Below are 17,388 nucleotides of genomic sequence, written 5' to 3'. Positions count from 1 at the left end.
GATAATGTAATTCTGGATGTTCAAATCCCTGGTTTTATCAAGAAAAAGATGGGTCGAGAGATTGTTCTTGACTTGATTTAAATATAGAATAACACTTTTACTTTATTTAACCCCAGTGTTTGGTTTATAATGGACCTGTGTAAAACTGAGGGGTATCAATTGCTAAATGTACCTTTTTAACCATCAAATATTATTTTGGTTTTCTTCTGTTCTGACCTTTATGAAAACCCCAAATCTAAATAGTTTTAAGCGCTAACCCTTTGACACAAACAGTGATTGCACATTTGATGAAGGCGATTAACCATAAATGAGATACTTGTCATGCTTTATATGGCTATCCATGACCAAATCTATATTAATTATGTTGCAATCCACATGTTCTGCTATACTGATGTGTGTTTGGGTCAATTAGAACTCAAACAGAACTAAGTCACTGTAGCAGACTCTTTGTCATTGCTCCTTCAACATGACAATAGCTTCAATGAATACAAGACTGGTTGACTAAACGATTCAATTGGTAAATCCTCATCTCCCTACATGTGTACCCCGACATTCCCTCAGACAGTTGACTCTTGGCTGAGCTGATAAGTCCCTCTTTATTCCGCCGCCCGCTGCCATAAAAGCGCCGGGAGCTCATTGTGCGGAGTGATCTGATACGGACTACACCCTGCCGCTGCCTCACTACCCTGGCTTTCTTTGCTGCCCTAGCCTTGACGTTGGTTAACGTCGAAGTGTGGGTTAGATTGGAGACTCTAAATTCGGCTGCAGGCTTTCTTCCGATTGAGTTGTGTCCTGTTTGGCAACCATACTTCCGAAGCTTTAGGGATTTTTTTTATATATATAGCATCAATTTCTTGAATATGTCTTGGCAAAGCTACGTGGAAAACCTGATGGCCGATGGCAGCTGTCAGGATAGCGCCATTGTTGGATATACGGACGCCAAATATGTTTGGGCAGCACATGCCGGTGGTATGTTCAACAATATCACGGTAAGGGGTCAACATGAGGTGAAGAGAGGGCATCGTGTGCTTCGTTTTGACGATGTTGTGTATGCATCACCCACGCAGGAGCTCGCCCGGACTGAATCGCGTTAAAAACCCCGTTCTCTAAATGCCGAGCTAACGGTCCCGCGCTAGCTCTGCGCTAGCTCGTCTAACGGTGGCCTGTCTCGGTTGTTTCCTCCTGAGGAGCCGCTGCGGGATTAGACCTCGTGTCGATTAGACGAGCCCTCGCTCATCGTGGCGAGCCCGTTACTTTTAACACCCCGAAGCGGCTCTCTGCCGGTAACCGTGGCCTATTTAAATTTTTTGTTAAAAAAGCCAACCCGCCGCCGTGTTCTTCCTCACGGGGATGTAAAGCCAGCGAGTAGACGGTGTCTGACTCGAGACAGCGGGCACGCTTTTGTGTGCCCGGCCGCCGTGATTAGCTCCCGTTAAGCTGCTGCTGCTTCACCGGATACCTGTGGTTAAATCTGGCGGACGCTTGGTCAACCGACGATAAGGGTTTCTAATTATTAACCCGCGCAGTCTAACCGCATATTCATACGTGTCGGGGTTTTTGATCGAAATTACAATGCGTTTTGTTTATTTTATTTATTTATTTAGTAATTCATTGAGAGGGATGGCATGAGAGCCAGACCGGTGCATAGACGTCACTTAACTTCCGTTACTCACTGCAGGGATGGGATGTGGTCAGTCCCAGACGGTGTAGGTTTTCAAGTTCTGGATATAAACTTCTGTTAATATCACGCTTAGGTTTATACCTAGTTCTGGTGCCAGTTTACTCCATATATTACTCGTTCTATAAAAAAATAATGGTTATTTTTTTAACATTCAATTTTCTCGGTCTATAACTACCTAACCTACATACTACCAACAGAAAATCCTAACATTCAATGGTTGGAATTGTTACTGGTTTATTTTAAGTTAAATTACAAATTTCTACATTTGAACTAATATCATATATATTTTTAAACAAATATGGAAGCACTGTGTGGATTAACACACAAAGCAGGCTTTCCTGAAGCCTGGGTAGACTGTCAAAGAGTAAATACATTTCCCAAAAAGGTCAAGGCACAATGCCCACCTATTCATTGTCACGGTATAACAGTTGGAAGGTTATTTTTATCATGTCTGCTAAGCTACTGACTTTTTGTGGAATTCATGTTCTTTCTAGTGGACATACTTTTATGTATGTACTTATTAAAAAATGGTCTTTTATACTCAGGTGTTATGATAGTCGTGTATCTGGAAGCATGTTTCTTAAATCTGTCTGAGGATCTGAATGACATTGTGCCAATCCTGTAGTTTTGTGTTTTTTTTTTTTTTTTTTTCCAGTCTCAAGAAATAGATGTCATTATCGGTAAGGACAGGGAGAGCTTTTACACCAGCGGTCTTGGTCTGGGCTCAAAGAAGTGTTCAGTCCTCAGAGACAGCCTCCATGATGACGGGGACTGGACAATGGACATCAGGACAAAGAGCACAGGAGGAGAACCTACATACAATGTCTCAGTGGGAAGAGCTGGAAAAGGTAACAGTGTAGTTTCAAAACCGTTTACCTCATCAAAAAGCGGTGTCTTCAAGATTTAAAATACTGTTGTATAAACATCACAGGGCGTATGAGTTTTGTGACTTAAAGAAGTGTGATCCCACAATCAAGTTAAAATGATTTTATTCTCCTGGCCAAACATTTGCTGCTCCCAGCATCTTAAATATGAGAATTAAATGGTTTAAAATTTTTTTTATTTAATTTGTTTACTGTTGATCAGAAAGGTCATGCAATAGCATTGGTAAACTATGATGGCATTTGTCACTACTTATAATAAACATTATATTGACTAAATTATTGTTGACTCTATCACATACAACCGTGTGAAAATATCTGTGGTTGGTGAGGCTGGCGGTGGTTGGAAACATTTTACATACCCCCAACCCAATGCTGTACCAATATGAAGTGGCTCATTGTTGTTCAATTTCATCTGACCTGCTGTTAAAAACCAAAGTCAGAAGAAGCTGTCCTGACCAATCACTGACCTTCCCACAGCTTATAAATGTTACTTTCAAAATAATTAAGCTAAAATGGTGACTACTGATATGTGGGTATTTATTTTTGAAGGTTTTTATTACCTGCACCCACTCGACCTGTTACGACACACACAAATGTAGAATAAGATTATTGCATGCCGTGTTTTTGTAAATGATCAAACTTACTCAAAATGCTGCTTTTATTGCTTTTTGACATGCCTGCCCTGATATTTGCTAGTAAGCTTGCCCGCGGGTGGGCGGACCCACGCATCACTAAAGGCGATATTCAACCATGTGTTATGGATGATACACGGGCTGTGTGGGAAATTGCTCACTGGTTTACTCGGTGACTGTTTCCTGTTTTTAAGAAACACTAGTGAGTCGTCATAACTGTTCAATTGGAACTCCATACATTTTCTCACACTAAATTGTCATAATTTGGCAGTCTTAAGATGTCTCAATTCATCAAGTTACCTGGTAGTGAAATCACCTATTGTTGGGTTTTTGTAGCAAAGACAACTTGCAGGCCATTAGCCCTGTCTGGCAAAAAATATCTCTGGACTACACATATCTGGTAATGATACTTGGAATGCCTTTCTGTTTTATTTTTTTTTTTTTTTAAACTTTCCTTAACTGTCTTTTCTATCTCTTCTCTTTCAGTTTTGGTTCTTGTAATGGGCAAGGAAGGGGTTCATGGCGGCGGATTGAATAAGAAGGCTTTCTCGATGGCAAAATACTTGAGAGAATCAGGGTTTTAATGTTTTCAAGCTCATGTAGATGAAATTGAGAGACAAAAAGAAGAGAAAAGAAATATTGCTATTAAGATTTCTCCTGCAAGCAGTCAAATGTCTTGGAAACTTTTAATAGCAATGAAGAGTGGTAAGATACTGTCACCTTTGTTTCCCCCTTTGTCCTGTAGGGGGAGAAGTTCATTTCTCTTCTTTTTTTTCCTTGTGTGCTCCAGTGTTGGTTTTAGTCATGGGAAAGGAGGAGGTCCATGGTGGAAATCTTAACAACAAAGCACATACAATGGCTGACTACCTGAGGAGGTCTGTCTATTAAGCAACCTCTCCACCCATCCATCAACTTAGCAGCTCACTCCCCACCCATGAGTGAGGTTGGCACTACTTCCAGGATAAGATGGCATTCAATGTTACTTCCCCTCCCCATCTAGTTTTATAAACGGTCTTTTGTTTGCTTTACTCCTTCCCCACTTTTTTTTTTTTTGTACTAAGTTTCCCCACTTAAACATTGTACTTCTCATGTTTTTGACACTACATTAATGGCATGTTCATTAAAATGTTTATTAACCAAAAGTGTAAAATATATTTGAACTCACCTTGTTTAAAATTCATTGAGCAACTAGCTAATATTCCAATGGGAAGTACACATGTAATAGTGGAAATAGTTTTGCTTTTTGAGCATTACTAAAAGATGCCAGTGTCTTTTTAAAAAAAAAAAAAAAAAAAAATCTTTCTTTCTTTTTTTTTCCAATCAGCATGTCGGAATTTAAAAGTTGCATGATACCCTCTCAGCAAACCGATCCCCGTTTCTATCCCTGTGTAATATTCCAGCCAAAACCATCTTCTCTTCTGCCTCCATCTTCAAGTCTTTGAGCCTCAATTTAAAAAAAAAAAAAAAAAAAATTGACAGTCCTGTATGTGTGTACCAGTGCGCCACCCTCAAGCACAATGTCTTTTACCCTCCATGACATGCTTTTGCTATTGTACCTGAATGTGGTCTTAAAAGTTAATGATGTGGTGTTGGGCTGTTTTGAGTGTAGTGCAAGGTCAGCATTTCTGAGGTCTCAAGATATTGTCACAACCTCCTGGAGTCTCAGTGGACATTCCACCTGTGTGACAGCTCGGTCTTGTCAGTCAATTACTGCTTTTTGTAAATTTTTCTGTAAATCACTACACATCTGTTATTTTCCCCCCTCCCCTTTGGACCAATTGTCAGTATAAAAGGATGATCATAACTACTTCATCTTATTCTGATGGATGATTGTTGGCATCACCTGTTGACTGTAAATCATTAAGACAACTTCAAATGACTGTAAAACATTTAACTGCTTCCTTGGACTTCAACACTACTTAAACCCTTCATTACTAATTGATTTGTTGCTAACTTTATGTCCATTAACCAATGAAACGGCAATGTCATTTGACTAAGGTATGAATGCATTTTGACTGTAAACTAAGGCTGTTGGGCTCCAACACTTTGGAATTATTTGCCTTGTGCTTTAGTCATCAAATGTGTATTCACAAATTGTCATAGTACGGTACTTAGAAGTATATTTAAAAGGAAAAAAACTGATGCTCTGTACACTAAACCTATTGAAAATGGTGTTGGTTGGAATAAGAACATTTGTAAGTTGTCTTGTGAAATTTTTCTGAGAATAACTGTATTCTGTGCCATAAAAATCGATCTGATCTGTTGCTACTACGAGTTGGATTTTTGACTGCTGTCCCAGCAAGAAGTAACTTTAAATGGCACTTTCCTAAGGGATATTTTGGCATCAGTAATCTCCAGACTTTGTGGAATATGTACAGAATTAAACAACAGAAAAAAAGTTTGCAATATTTTGTCTTGTTTTTTAGTTGGAAAGTCCTTCTGCCACAAAATCTATTTCAAATGCCATGACTTGATTAGACATCTTGTTTACAGACGGATCAAATAAAAATTATTCCAACCAGAGTTAAAGCCAGTATGTTCCATCTGTTACTCTTGAGTTTAACATTGTATGTTAACTGTTTTAAGAGATTTAAATTTGGGTATCGGGTTAATTTATTGTATTAATCAGCCAATACATTAACAACAATGCACACACCTTTTGGAAAGCTTCAATGGGTGGGATGCTGTCATTAGTTATAGGTTATACTTATTGTAAGTCGCTTTGGATAAAAGCGTTAGCGAAATGTAATGTAACGTAGGTTAATTACTTCAAAATTGTGTCAGATATTTCATTAAATTAGTTTTTTATAAAAGTGAAAGTTGTCTAACTCTTAGGTTCACAAGGATTCAGGAGAAGCAAACATTTTACTAATGACATTAGACTCAACTTTTGGCTTTCATTAATATGTCTTTGTACTCAATTTAATCCCTGTGCATCATTACATATATGCATTTATATTTATATATGCTTTATTATTTTTAAGGACATTTTCTCTGTGAAAAAATACAGGCTCAGGGAAAGCATAACAGATATAGGATTAAGCAGATTATTTGATAAAAGGCCTGAACATTTTTTAATTAAGCCTAAAAACCTTGGCAAGGCTGCCAAAAAACCCTGAAGAACAATCACATTTTTGTCTTAGTCACATGTCATCTTTTTTTTTGGTAGTCTTCCACTTCCAAAGACTACATTTCATTATCTTGGTATGGGATGTTCAGGGCCACACACTTACACCCCAGCCTTACTTGTTCGATTGGCAACACCTGCTGCGGTGAGGCGTTGGATTAGTTGTAATCAGGACCAGACCTTAAGTGCTCAGGCTGTCACACTACCTGCCAGAAGAGAGTGCAGCATTTGCTGAAATAAGCGGCCCATGTGCAGTGCTTTTTCTTTCTTCCAATGGCGTACAGAGAGAGCAGAGGCAGAGAGATTGTGGTATGTTTCACACTTTTAGTTGTTGCCAGATCCTTTTGCCACTGTGCTCGATTGACAAAACTTAAGGCAATGGATGAATTAAGAGGAAACTCAACACTTGACAAAGGTCAATCTGAAGGAATTAATGTGCACCACGGGAGGCTCTTAATAGGACAAACTCCTAAGGCCACAAAGAACTTGCTGGATGTTGATGCAGATCATCAAAAGGACATGGGTATGTAACGGATAAATTCATTTTACAATCCTGCATGAAATGCCCTGTAAAAGTTATTAATCATGTATGTTTAACATAGTTTTTGACACGCCCTGTGCATTCATTATACTCATCTTTGGCATGTAGTTGAATCTGTGTACATTGTTCAGGCAGTTTAATAAGTCTACGTATTTGAGCTTAAAGAAAACCCTATTCTCAATAGGTTGGAGTGAGCCCATGCACCTTCAAGGATGGGGAGATGGTTTTTCTAAGCCAAATTTAAAGCCCGAGAGTGCAGCGATAGATCGTCTCCTTAAAATGGATCCAAAGGTTGAATGTACGGGAGACTCCATGACACTTCAAGTCCAAGATTCTACTTCTTCCCCTGGATCTCTGTTCTTTGTGGACAGGGGTAAGTCTATTGTAAAGTAATGCATGTACTACTCTATCATTTGTACTGTACTCAATATTTGGAAGTATTTGCAGAGTAGTTTCATGCACTTTAATAACAAACAACAAATTCTGTTTCATTAATTGTTCAGGAAGTCGACTCTCTCCTCTGCCGCTGTCCAAGTTGCCACCAAGCTGTGGCTACTCAATTAGGTCTACACTGAGAGATCTGGTCTTAGTTGCACCTTATGATGGTTGCTTTGTTACTCTTGAGGTGGGATACTTGTATTCTGAAAGCACTGCACACTTGAACCATGTACATTTGGAACATCTTGCTTTCTATATTTAGGAGGATTGCTACGTTCTTCTTTTGCGTTGGTTGGGGTTACCAGTGAGGATGTCGTGCCCTTTGATGAGGCGGTCTTCACCTAACCCTCCGATGGTCGCCTGCCATGCTCAGGGCATGGTTGTGAAAATGGGATGGACTGTATCCATTGCTCAAATTAAAGTGAATTGTAAGTGGTGTTTTTTTTCTTCTTTCTTGAATGATGTTTTAAGATGAACTCTAAACTGAGGCATGCAATGCCTGTCAAAAAGGTAAAAAAAACACATGTCAGGATGCTTGGTTTGTGCATCAGTGACTTCATTAAGTGATTTTTTTTAAATTATTTTTTTATTTTATTAATGCTATTTCATGTGAATGTCTGCAGTGAGAAATCTCAAAGCACACGCCAGGCAGTGATTCAGCACTATGTGATGCATCTGAAGAGCATTTTGTTATTTACAGTGTTTGGTGTCAGCCAACTCTTGCCGTTTTGTAAACGCACACGTACATCAAATGTGACCTTAAGTTGTCCTTTTGAACAATGTAACCAGATCTCAGTTTCCCCTTTTTTTTTTTTTTTTTTTTAATGCTTATTTGGCTGTAATGTATTACTTTACAGTGTTTGGTAACTGGGAGCCACTGATGAAGGCTTCAACCAGATGTGGGTTCAGTGTAGTTGTACATCCAGAGGGTGTGGTCATCTCTGTTAGCTATGCACCCTGCCTGGAGAAAAAGGTATAGTACACTTTCTTTTGATGATAAAATTCCCCACTTAACGTTGTATTATAAACAATTTACCCTTTTTGTGTTCCAGGATGAAATGTACACCCTTGAATTGACTGGAGAGGGAGAAACTCTAATATCCTGTCCATCACTGTCACCAGGTCAAACTGAACACACAAGGCCCACTGATGGTCTGAAACCACAAACTGAAACCCCAAGAAAAGGGGTTTATCCCTCCACGCCATTTCTGATAAATCCGACACAATCTGCTACTCCCCAGGTAACCGCATTTATAGAAGAACCCTCTGCAAAGCCTCCAGTCACCCAACAGCCAACTGGTCAAGATGCACTGTTTTACCCTTATCCATTCTATGTTAAACCACCTAATCCTAACCGTGTCCCGCCTGCACACACACCAGAACTTGAAACCCCTGAGAATTTGTCACCTACCTTACTTGTTCCGAAGAACCAAGAGCCACTGCACCCTGAAGCTCCTCGAGGCCATGTAAAGCAGCACCTTTATCTCTTCCCCTTCTACCCTCAGCCAGAGCCTGAAAAGCCAACTGCTGCTCCAGAGCCTTCACAGCCTGAAGCCACTCTGGGCCAAGTAGAGCAGCCCCTTTATCCCTTCCCCTTCTACCCTAGGCCAGAGCCTGAAAAGCCAACTGCTGCCTCAAGGCCTCCACAGCCTGAAGCCACTCGGGGCAAAGTAGAGCAGCCCCTTTATCCCTACCTTTTCAACCCTCAGCCAGAGCCCAAAGAGCCAACTGCTGCTTCAAGGCCGCCACAGCCTGAAGCCACTCGGGGCCAAGTAGAGCAGCCCCTTTATCCCTTCCCCTTCTACCCTAGGCCAGAGCCCGAAAAGCCAACTGCTGCTTCAAGGCCTCCACAGCCGGAAGCCACTCTGGGCAAAGTAGAGCAGCCCTTTTATCCCTACCTTTTCTACCCTCAGCCAGAGGCCGAAAAGCCAACTGCTGCTTCAAGGCCGTCACAACCTGAAGCCACTCGGGGCCAAGTAGAGCAGCCCCTTTATCCCTTCCCCTTCTACACTACGCCAGAGCCCGAAAAGCCAACTGCTGCCTCAAGGCCTCCACAGCCTGAAGCCACTCGGGGCCAAGTAGAGCAGCCCCTTTATCCCTTCCCCTTCTACCCTAGGCCAGAGCCTGAAAAGCCAACTGCTGCTTCAAGGCCGTCACAACCTGAAGCCACTCGGGGCCAAGTAGAGCAGCCCCTTTATCCCTTCCCCTTCTACACTACGCCAGAGCCCGAAAAGCCAACTGCTGCCTCAAGGCCTCCACAGCCGGAAGCCACTCGGGGCAATGTAGAGCAGCCCTTTTATCCCTACCTTTTCTACCCTCAGCCAGAGCCCGAAAAGCCAACTGCTGCCTCAAGGCCTCCACAGCCTGAAGCCACTCTGGGCCAAGTAGAGCAGCCCCTTTATCCCTTCCCCTTCTACCCTAGGCCAGAGCCCGAAAAGCCAACTGCTGCTTCAAGGCCGTCACAACCTGAAGCCACTCGGGGCCAAGTAGAGCAGCCCCTTTATCCCTTCCCCTTCTACACTACGCCAGAGCCCGAAAAGCCAACTGCTGCCTCAAGGCCTCCACAGCCTGAAGCCACTCTGGGCCAAGTAGAGCAGCCCCTTTATCCCTTCCCCTTCTACCCTCAGCCAGAGCCCGAAAAGCCAACTGCTGCTTCAAGGCCTCCACAGCCTGAAGCCACTCGGGGCAATGTAGAGCAGCCCTTTTATCCCTACCTTTTCTACCCTCAGCCAGAGCCCGAAAAGCCAACTGCTGCTTCAAGGCCTCCACAGCCTGAAGCCACTCGGGGCCAAGTAGAGCAGCCCCTTTATCCCTTCCCCTTCTACCCTAGGCCAGAGCCCGAAAAGCCAACTGCTGCTCCAAGGCCTCCACAGCCGGAAGCCACTCGGGGCCAAGTAGAGCAGCCCCTTTATCCCTTCCCCTTCTACACTACGCCAGAGCCCGAAAAGCCAACTGCTGCTCCAAGGCCTCCACAGCCGGAAGCCACTCGGGGCCAAGTAGAGCAGCCCTTTTATCCCTACCTTTTATACCCTCAGCCAGAGGCCGAAAAGCCAACTGCTGCTTCAAGGCCGTCACAACCTGAAGCCACTCGGGGCCAAGTAGAGCAGCCCCTTTATCCCTTCCCCTTCTACACTACGCCAGAGCCCGAAAAGCCAACTGCTGCTCCAAGGCCTCCACAGCCGGAAGCCACTCAGGGCCAAGTAGAGCAGGGTCTCTATCCCTACCTTTTCTACCCTCAGCCAAAGCCTGAAAAGCCAACTGCTGCTCCAAGTCTTCCACAGCCTGACGCCCCTCAGGGCCAAGTAGAGAAGGCCTTAAACCCCTTCCCCTTCTATTCTTTACCAAAGCCTGGCGGCATAGTCCCACAAGACTCACCTGTTTACTGCCCTCAGTTTTGCCCATCTGAATTTTTAAATTGCTGTCCACAAATTTCATATCATCACCATCTCCATCAAATTATTCCATTTGTACCTGTTAGTCAAGATGCCCCTTCACTCTATCCTGGACCACTATACCTTCCTTCCGGGGCAAATTCTGGTTTTGGCAATGGCTTAAGCTCTGCTCCCCTTCCTCAAGAGCCAACTGAAGTAATGGCAATGCAAGCTACCATGACGTCCATCTCTGCTCCCATTTCAAATCTGTCCCTTCAATCTGGAAATGAAAAGATGCCACAACTTCAGCCACCAGATGGCAACCTTGCTGCACTACCAGATACTCATAGCAAGCCTACAAATCCTGAATGGACAATTTACCAGTATGTTCCAAATTCTCTATATCCTAATTGGCCATATCTACAACAGAATGAGGAGCTGCAGAATTTACCACGAAGCATATCACCAGCTTCCTACAATGTGCCCTCTAACCCACAAGCTCCAAGTAGTAAACAAGGAAATCCAGTGCTAAAATATGATCCATATACTGTACAGCCCACAAAGCAGAAAAAAGTCCAACTATTGGGTTGGGACATGAATAATCCATCTGGGTCTTACATCGGCCAATATCTTCAACAGCATATAAAAAAGCAGCAAATGCCCCAAGCACACATTTATGACAAGTTGACGGCCCCAAACATGTCCCAACTGCAGCCATTGATTGGCTCAAAGCAATCCACTAATCGTAGAGCGACTGTGCACTCCTATTCTGAACCAAAGAGTAATGTACTGCTGCAGCAGGGCCCACCAGGTAGGGAGCCTAACTATTACAATGACTCACCACTGCCTTCCAGTGACCTGGTTCATGATTCAAGCTTAATTGCACAAACACTTGCAAAGCATCAGTCAGGAAAAAACCCAACACTCCAAATTGCTGGCTAAAGAAATTTCCAATCCCTCACCCGTCATGTACAAGACTGCTGATAAATTTGGTTAATCATATTAGTTATCTCTTTGGCTGAGCCTCATTTCATGCCTTTGCCCCTGGGCCCTTAATTCCGTGTGTCATTAAAAGATTCCTGGAGGCCCATGACGCCTCTGGGTTCAACCAAAGGATTCCACTTCATGTTCCAGGAAATGCATTTCAACGAAAGGACTCTGAAACTGACAACCAAGCTAATGGTATTTCAAATTGATTCTCAAAATGTTTTACGCTAGTCTCCAGGACTAATGTGTATCTCTTGCAGGACTGAACTAGCCTTTCAGTGAGAAAGTGGAACTGGGAAGCAGAAATGTCATTTTAAAGTGAATAAACGATTGAAACAACTACTTAAGTATTGTAATTCTTTTTAAATAAGCTGAGAAGTTTCAGTTGTGTTTTGGTGACTATTTGAAATGCCGGTGTAAAGACCTGTGGCATGGGCAGTTAGAATTGTTTTTGTTTTTTGTCTAGTTTGTCAAAAGTTGACGCTTACCCTTGGTACTTGTTGGCATCTAACCTACATTTAGAATCTAAAGGTGCATTGACCTTGTTGAACCAATTTGACTTGCTTATTTTGCCTTGCCATGAACTGCTACATCCTGAACATTGACCCATTCATGCAAATACACTTACTAGAATTTATCAGAACAACAGCGTTCTTAGTAGTACCCTAAAACTGGCAAAAAGGAATTTGTTTTGCGTTCACCCTAAAGATGTTGCATGAATGATCTAAATGCATTTCGGTACTAGTGCAACATTTTCTGTGTAGAGTCCTCATCTAACCCGTAAAAAGGCTTTGGGTAACTCTATCCCTCATTGACTGCTACTATTAAAAATACTTTTGAAGTATTTCATCACACATTTAAATAATGAACGATCAAAAAGAAAGAACACAAAGCTTTGACTTGAGAGATTTATTCATCAGAATCCCATACAAATCTTTTATATCCATGTTGCTGTATCGCTAGTGTGATTTGACAATTTCAAATAAGGGATTAGTGTTTTGTAGGAAGTGTATTGGCATTACATCTCCCTTCGGGACAAGGTAATTTATCAGTTAAGTATGGTGTGTCTGTGGGACCTGACAGGTCAAAAGAACCTGACCCTTCCTGGGCACACTGGCACAAGAGCAATGGGGTCCGTTTGAGTCGTACGGGTCTCAACCACTGAAGTTGCGGGTGTAACAGGTACATCTTTTTTCATCACAACTAAAGTGACTTCGGCACTGGCTGAGGAATCTGAGACTGCTCCGGCAGCTGCAGCTGGATCGGCTGCAGCCAGAGTGGCAGCTGGAGCGGCAACTCCAACCACTGCGGGGGCTTCAGGTACCACTTCAGCTGACTCTGCTGATTCTGCAGACAGAAAGCCGCTTAGCTCAGGGTCATGAAGAGCTGTTAGTTTGTGGTGCCTCAGACCATGCTTGGGTGACGGACTGCCTGTGTGTACATGGACCACTGATGGCATGGCAGGAGCTGCAGTGATGTTGGCATCTGCTATGGTGCTGTTGGCGTCTGCTACGGTGCTGTTGGCGTCTGCTACGGCGCTTTTGGCATCGATTACGGTGCTGTTGGCGTCTGCTATTCCGCTGTTGGCGTCTGCTACGGTGCTGTTGGCATCGATTACGGTGCTGTTGGCATCGATTACGGTGCTGTTGGCATCGATTACGGTGCTGTTGGCATCGATTACGGTGCTGTTGGCGTCTACAACAGGCATCTGAAAGAGTGTATGCATCAGCAGAGGTTTAGGAAAAAAAAAACTTCATAATTTTAGTATAGTGATTTTATTTTTGGCCAAGTTTAAAATACAGTATTTTACCAGAGTTGAAAACATCTTGCAGTCCACTGTGTGATCGGTGCTCAAACCTTTGGCAGTGCAAATACCACGTGCCTGGTGGAGAAAAGACAAAAACATGTCAACTCAATTAACTTAAATTTGACCTGTTTTAAGGTTAGCTTTGGTGACCAGATCGGTCATATTCCTATATTATTTGAAGCTCATTAGCAATAATAATAGTGGAAAACTAAACTGGTGCTTTGTGTACTTACAGCCGTGGCGTCAACTACAACATATTCTGCAAAATAGATTGGCCCGCCAGACAGAACCTGAAAAAAGATATTGGAAGTATTGACGTACTGACGGACACAATTTAGAACATGCAGATGCATATAATCTTAGGGGGGAAGGGGGTTAACTGAACAGAGTGATTCTGCCCACCTGTGACGACATTCTTCCAATCTCCATAATGGCGTACTCTGTGTCCAGAGTGATGTTATTCAAGGTTGCCAAAGATGCATAGACAAAGTTCAGTGCTCTGGTGTCATTTAGGGGAAGGAGGGTAGCACAGCCCAAGCACAGGTCCTCTGTTGATTCTATAGGTCAGCAAACAAAGACACATGCAGGTGTTTACATGTAGGGGAACACTTGTGTGGCATATTCTGAATATATGTGGGTGTGATATGGTTGATTGTGATCACAAAGTTTTACCGTCGGTTTTACACTTGAAAGCTGTGACAGTCAGAGCTCCACCGACCTTCTTCAGCACCACATCACATTCTCCTTCTATTGCCTGGTTAGAGACAAGAATCAGTCCAAATGGCAGAAGTCAATCTGGAAATGTTCTATCATTATATATCTGTATCTTGACACTTGGTTGAATTCATGTAGCTGTGTATTAGAGCGTCTGTGTACTACTGGTATGAAGTCTCACCGTCAATATTTTTGGCCTGACTGTGCAGTTGGCAAGAGGTGTGGGATCCAAGACATGGCAGTCGGTCTCCAGCAGTTCAACTTCCAGCACATACGTGTTGTCTCCATCAGGCTGAGGAGACATAAAATAATACATGTTTGAATATTATTTTAAAATCTACTGCCTCTGAGAGATATTTAACAGAATGCTATATGTTGTGCAATTGCGACATACAAAGAGGCCCCAAGGGTGAAATGCTCTTATCATATTTGCATGAATGAAGATGCATAAGTAGTTTCAAATGACACATTTTAACGCATAGTTTGCATTTTAATCTTTGGGAACATAGAGGCACCCATACACAAAGTGTTCAGAAATACACTTGGGTTGGTGACATAAAATAACACAATAGTAGGAAAGAAAGAAATAGGTACACTTTAAAACGTGCAATGATAAAGAGAATATTTAACAAAACAAATCAAAATGTACTACGTTATTTATAATATATATATAAATATAATGTACTACTTAGCCACATAATGCTGTTACTTGGTATTTTAATACAAGTTTTAATCATATTTTTACAGGATGTTTTTCCTATTTATATTATTCAGTGTTCATACAAAGTTACACTTTCATATCACAGTGCAGTTTTAACCTTTCAAGTTATGTGTTCCTATTTGGTGGCTATGAGGGAATAAATGTGATTATTGTGTTATGTTGTGCATCCCATGTTCCTGCCTGTCGAAACACCGGGGAAGAGAAAGGTTAACTACTTGTACAAATGTCTTTTGCCTGCAACTAAACTCTACACCTGACTTACCTTAGTATAGATCTTGATGTCTTCAATCTGGTTCAGTGCATACTTGTAGACATGAGTGTGCTGGGCGTTGAGGAAATCCTGAGCCACAAGAGCAGCCTCCTCTGCTTCAGGGGAGTCGCACTGCGGTCGTACCACATTGATCTGAGTCCATACCCCAGCCAGCAGTCCCAAAATCAAAGTGATGCCCAGGAAATGCATTTCTGTGAGAGCTGCACAGAAGTATCAGAGAAGTTAAGCAGTTGAGGGGAGGCTGGTTTCATGCAGCCACAGGTGTGTATATATATATAGTTATTTAAACAGGAAAACAGAGCCAAGTCAAACATCATGATCATCCCTCCTGACTCCATATATGACACATGTGAGTTGGATGCTGTTTTAGGATTGCAGCCAAAACAAATGTAAGCTGAAAGAGTCTGCCGTGGAATGGGCCGTCTACGGTTCAAATCACTAGAAACATCTCACACTATCTGTGACTCAGGGACTTGCTCAATGATCTTCAGCAAAGAGGATATTTGCCAACAGGACATAGTTGAGGGACATGAACTCTTTGTGCTTTTGCCCACTCATCTGCTCTGTATTTGACCATTTGCACAATACTCAAGTGTCCCTCCGGTTCAGACCCAGGCTACTAACGCATGAAAAGAATTACAAGTAAAAAAGACCCACTGTTTTGGGGGTTTAATTTTCTATTGTTCCAACTATTTGAGATAACAATATTTCCAATCTCTCCAGAATTATTTGATGACATTTCACCCCATTGCAAAAGAGTCAATATTGACATTGTCCATGCACGTGTAACTAATTTCAATGACAGTTATTCCCTACATATCCTGGTTCTTAGTGCTGTATGGTTTAGCAGACATTAAAAAAATTATAACAAAGCTGTCAAACAAAAAAATGGTCTTTCTACAAGGCAAGTTTATTTGTATAGCACATTTCAACAACAAGGCAATTCAAAGTGCTTCACATGCATAACATAATGCAAAAGAAAACAAGATTTAAAAAACAATTAAGAACATTCATAGAAGGATCGGTTCGAAAGGCTGGCTGTGAAATGTGCTCTGGAGGTTTCTTGAGACATTTGTGTGGATACCAACTAAAATATGCTCCAGGATGCATTTGTATGTTGTTGTGAATTAAAATATAATTACTGTGGACAAATAAGAGGGATTGGTAGTTTAAAAATATAAATATATTTCATTAATTTCTTTTTTTTGGGGGGGGGGGGGGGGGGCATTTTGAGGCAGCGGAAGAAAGCTGTAAAGAACATTCTAAAAACACTGAACATTCTAAACACACAAAACATTCTAAAAACATTGAACATTCTAAAAACACTGAACATTCTAAAAACACCGAACATTCTAAAAACACCGAACATTCTAAAAACATTGAACATTCTAAAAACACCGAACATTCTAAAAACACCGAACATTCTAAAAACATTGAACATTCTAAAAACACCGAACATTCTAAAAACACCGAACATTCTAAAAACATTGAACATTCTAAAAACACCGAACATTCTAAAAACATTGAACATTCTAAAAACATTGAACATTCTAAACACACACTGAACATTCTAAACACACAAAACATTCTAAAAACATTGAACATTCTAAAAACACCAAACATTCTAAAAACACTGAATATTCTAAAAACCTTTTTATTTGATCTATCGGTCCACTATCCATATCTGGCCTTTTGCTGCTAAATGCTCCACTATGTTATCTAGCCGGTTCTAGGGCTGTACCTGAACCAAAACCTTTTTCATATAAATCATATTTAGCTGTTTAAAATCGAAGATTTAACTATTTATTTCCTGTAATAGTACTGCTGTAAAACAGTCCAGCTAACTTCTTAGGAAATTCCTTTTTTAACTAAATTTGGTGGCACAAAATCAAAAGATGTATTTGAAAGACTAGTAGAGTGTCTGAACATCTTCTTCAACATGTCTCGCAAAAATAATAATACAGTAATACTTTTAAATGTGTTAAAATGCAAGTTAGCTTTACTTGAATGCCACCAACAAACTTTGGACACAGTCCAACTCACAGCAGCCCGACATGTAGCAGCTGCACTGTAACGCATCAAAACATAATGCAAAAGAAACAAGATTTAAAATCAATTAAGAACATTCATTAAAGCATTTAAAACAAACAAAGCAAGAAATAGAATAAAAGTTGCAATGCAGTAAAAAGAAAAGAAATTGATAGTTATCCTTGA

At 41.5% G+C, this 17,388-nt stretch overlaps 3 protein-coding genes across 3 annotated transcripts; 2 read left to right on the top strand and 1 right to left on the bottom strand.

Annotated features, from left to right (window-relative positions):
* Window positions 1–646: 646 nt before the first annotated feature.
* LOC117746794 (profilin-2-like) lies at window positions 647–5,720 on the top strand. The gene is made up of 3 exons (XM_034556101.1): window positions 647–989; window positions 2,337–2,529; window positions 3,684–5,720. The coding sequence occupies exons 1-3, from the start codon at window positions 861–863 to the stop codon at window positions 3,779–3,781; spliced, it is 420 nt and encodes a 139-aa protein (XP_034411992.1). The 5' UTR covers window positions 647–860; the 3' UTR covers window positions 3,782–5,720.
* Window positions 5,721–6,551: 831 nt separating this feature from the next.
* On the top strand, window positions 6,552–11,942 carry LOC117746594 (protein piccolo-like). Its single transcript, XM_034555836.1, has 6 exons — window positions 6,552–6,847; window positions 7,050–7,238; window positions 7,369–7,490; window positions 7,566–7,731; window positions 8,161–8,276; window positions 8,356–11,942. Exons 1-6 carry the CDS (start codon window positions 6,598–6,600, stop codon window positions 11,614–11,616), a joined length of 4,104 nt encoding a protein of 1,367 aa, XP_034411727.1. The 5' UTR covers window positions 6,552–6,597; the 3' UTR covers window positions 11,617–11,942.
* Window positions 11,943–12,558: 616 nt separating this feature from the next.
* ahsg2 (alpha-2-HS-glycoprotein 2) lies at window positions 12,559–15,634 on the bottom strand. The gene is made up of 7 exons (XM_034556135.1): window positions 15,166–15,634; window positions 14,364–14,474; window positions 14,141–14,222; window positions 13,871–14,025; window positions 13,702–13,758; window positions 13,472–13,543; window positions 12,559–13,369 (listed from the first exon to the last, which is right to left on the bottom strand). The coding sequence occupies exons 1-7, from the start codon at window positions 15,361–15,363 to the stop codon at window positions 12,746–12,748; spliced, it is 1,299 nt and encodes a 432-aa protein (XP_034412026.1). The 5' UTR covers window positions 15,364–15,634; the 3' UTR covers window positions 12,559–12,745.
* Between the last annotated feature and the right edge of the window lie 1,754 nt (window positions 15,635–17,388).

This window comes from Cyclopterus lumpus, chromosome 17 (assembly GCF_009769545.1).
Source record: "Cyclopterus lumpus isolate fCycLum1 chromosome 17, fCycLum1.pri, whole genome shotgun sequence".
Taxonomy (NCBI): domain Eukaryota; kingdom Metazoa; phylum Chordata; class Actinopteri; order Perciformes; family Cyclopteridae; genus Cyclopterus; species Cyclopterus lumpus.
Note: the sequence above shows the minus strand (reverse complement) of the source record. Positions and strands in the feature narration are given on the sequence as shown.

Bases quoted from the DNA above. Each gene is read 5' to 3' on its own strand.
- ahsg2 (XM_034556135.1), bottom strand. From the start codon at position 15,363: ATGCATTTCCTGGGCATCACTTTGATTTTGGGACTGCTGGCTGGGGTA. The intron at 14,223-14,363 runs GTGAGACTTCAT...GTCTCTAACCAG, and splicing joins TCAGGCCAAAAATATTGACG to GCAATAGAAGGAGAATGTGA. The intron at 13,544-13,701 runs GTAAGTACACAA...TTTCTCCACCAG, and splicing joins TTGTAGTTGACGCCACGGCT to GCACGTGGTATTTGCACTGC.
- LOC117746794 (XM_034556101.1), top strand. From the start codon at position 861: ATGTCTTGGCAAAGCTACGTGGAAAACCTGATGGCCGATGGCAGCTGT. The intron at 990-2,336 runs GTAAGGGGTCAA...TTTTTTTTCCAG, and splicing joins GTATGTTCAACAATATCACG to TCTCAAGAAATAGATGTCAT. The intron at 2,530-3,683 runs GTAACAGTGTAG...CTTCTCTTTCAG, and splicing joins AGTGGGAAGAGCTGGAAAAG to TTTTGGTTCTTGTAATGGGC.
- LOC117746594 (XM_034555836.1), top strand. From the start codon at position 6,598: ATGGCGTACAGAGAGAGCAGAGGCAGAGAGATTGTGGTATGTTTCACA. The intron at 7,239-7,368 runs GTAAGTCTATTG...TTAATTGTTCAG, and splicing joins TCTGTTCTTTGTGGACAGGG to GAAGTCGACTCTCTCCTCTG. The intron at 7,491-7,565 runs GTGGGATACTTG...TTCTATATTTAG, and splicing joins GTTGCTTTGTTACTCTTGAG to GAGGATTGCTACGTTCTTCT.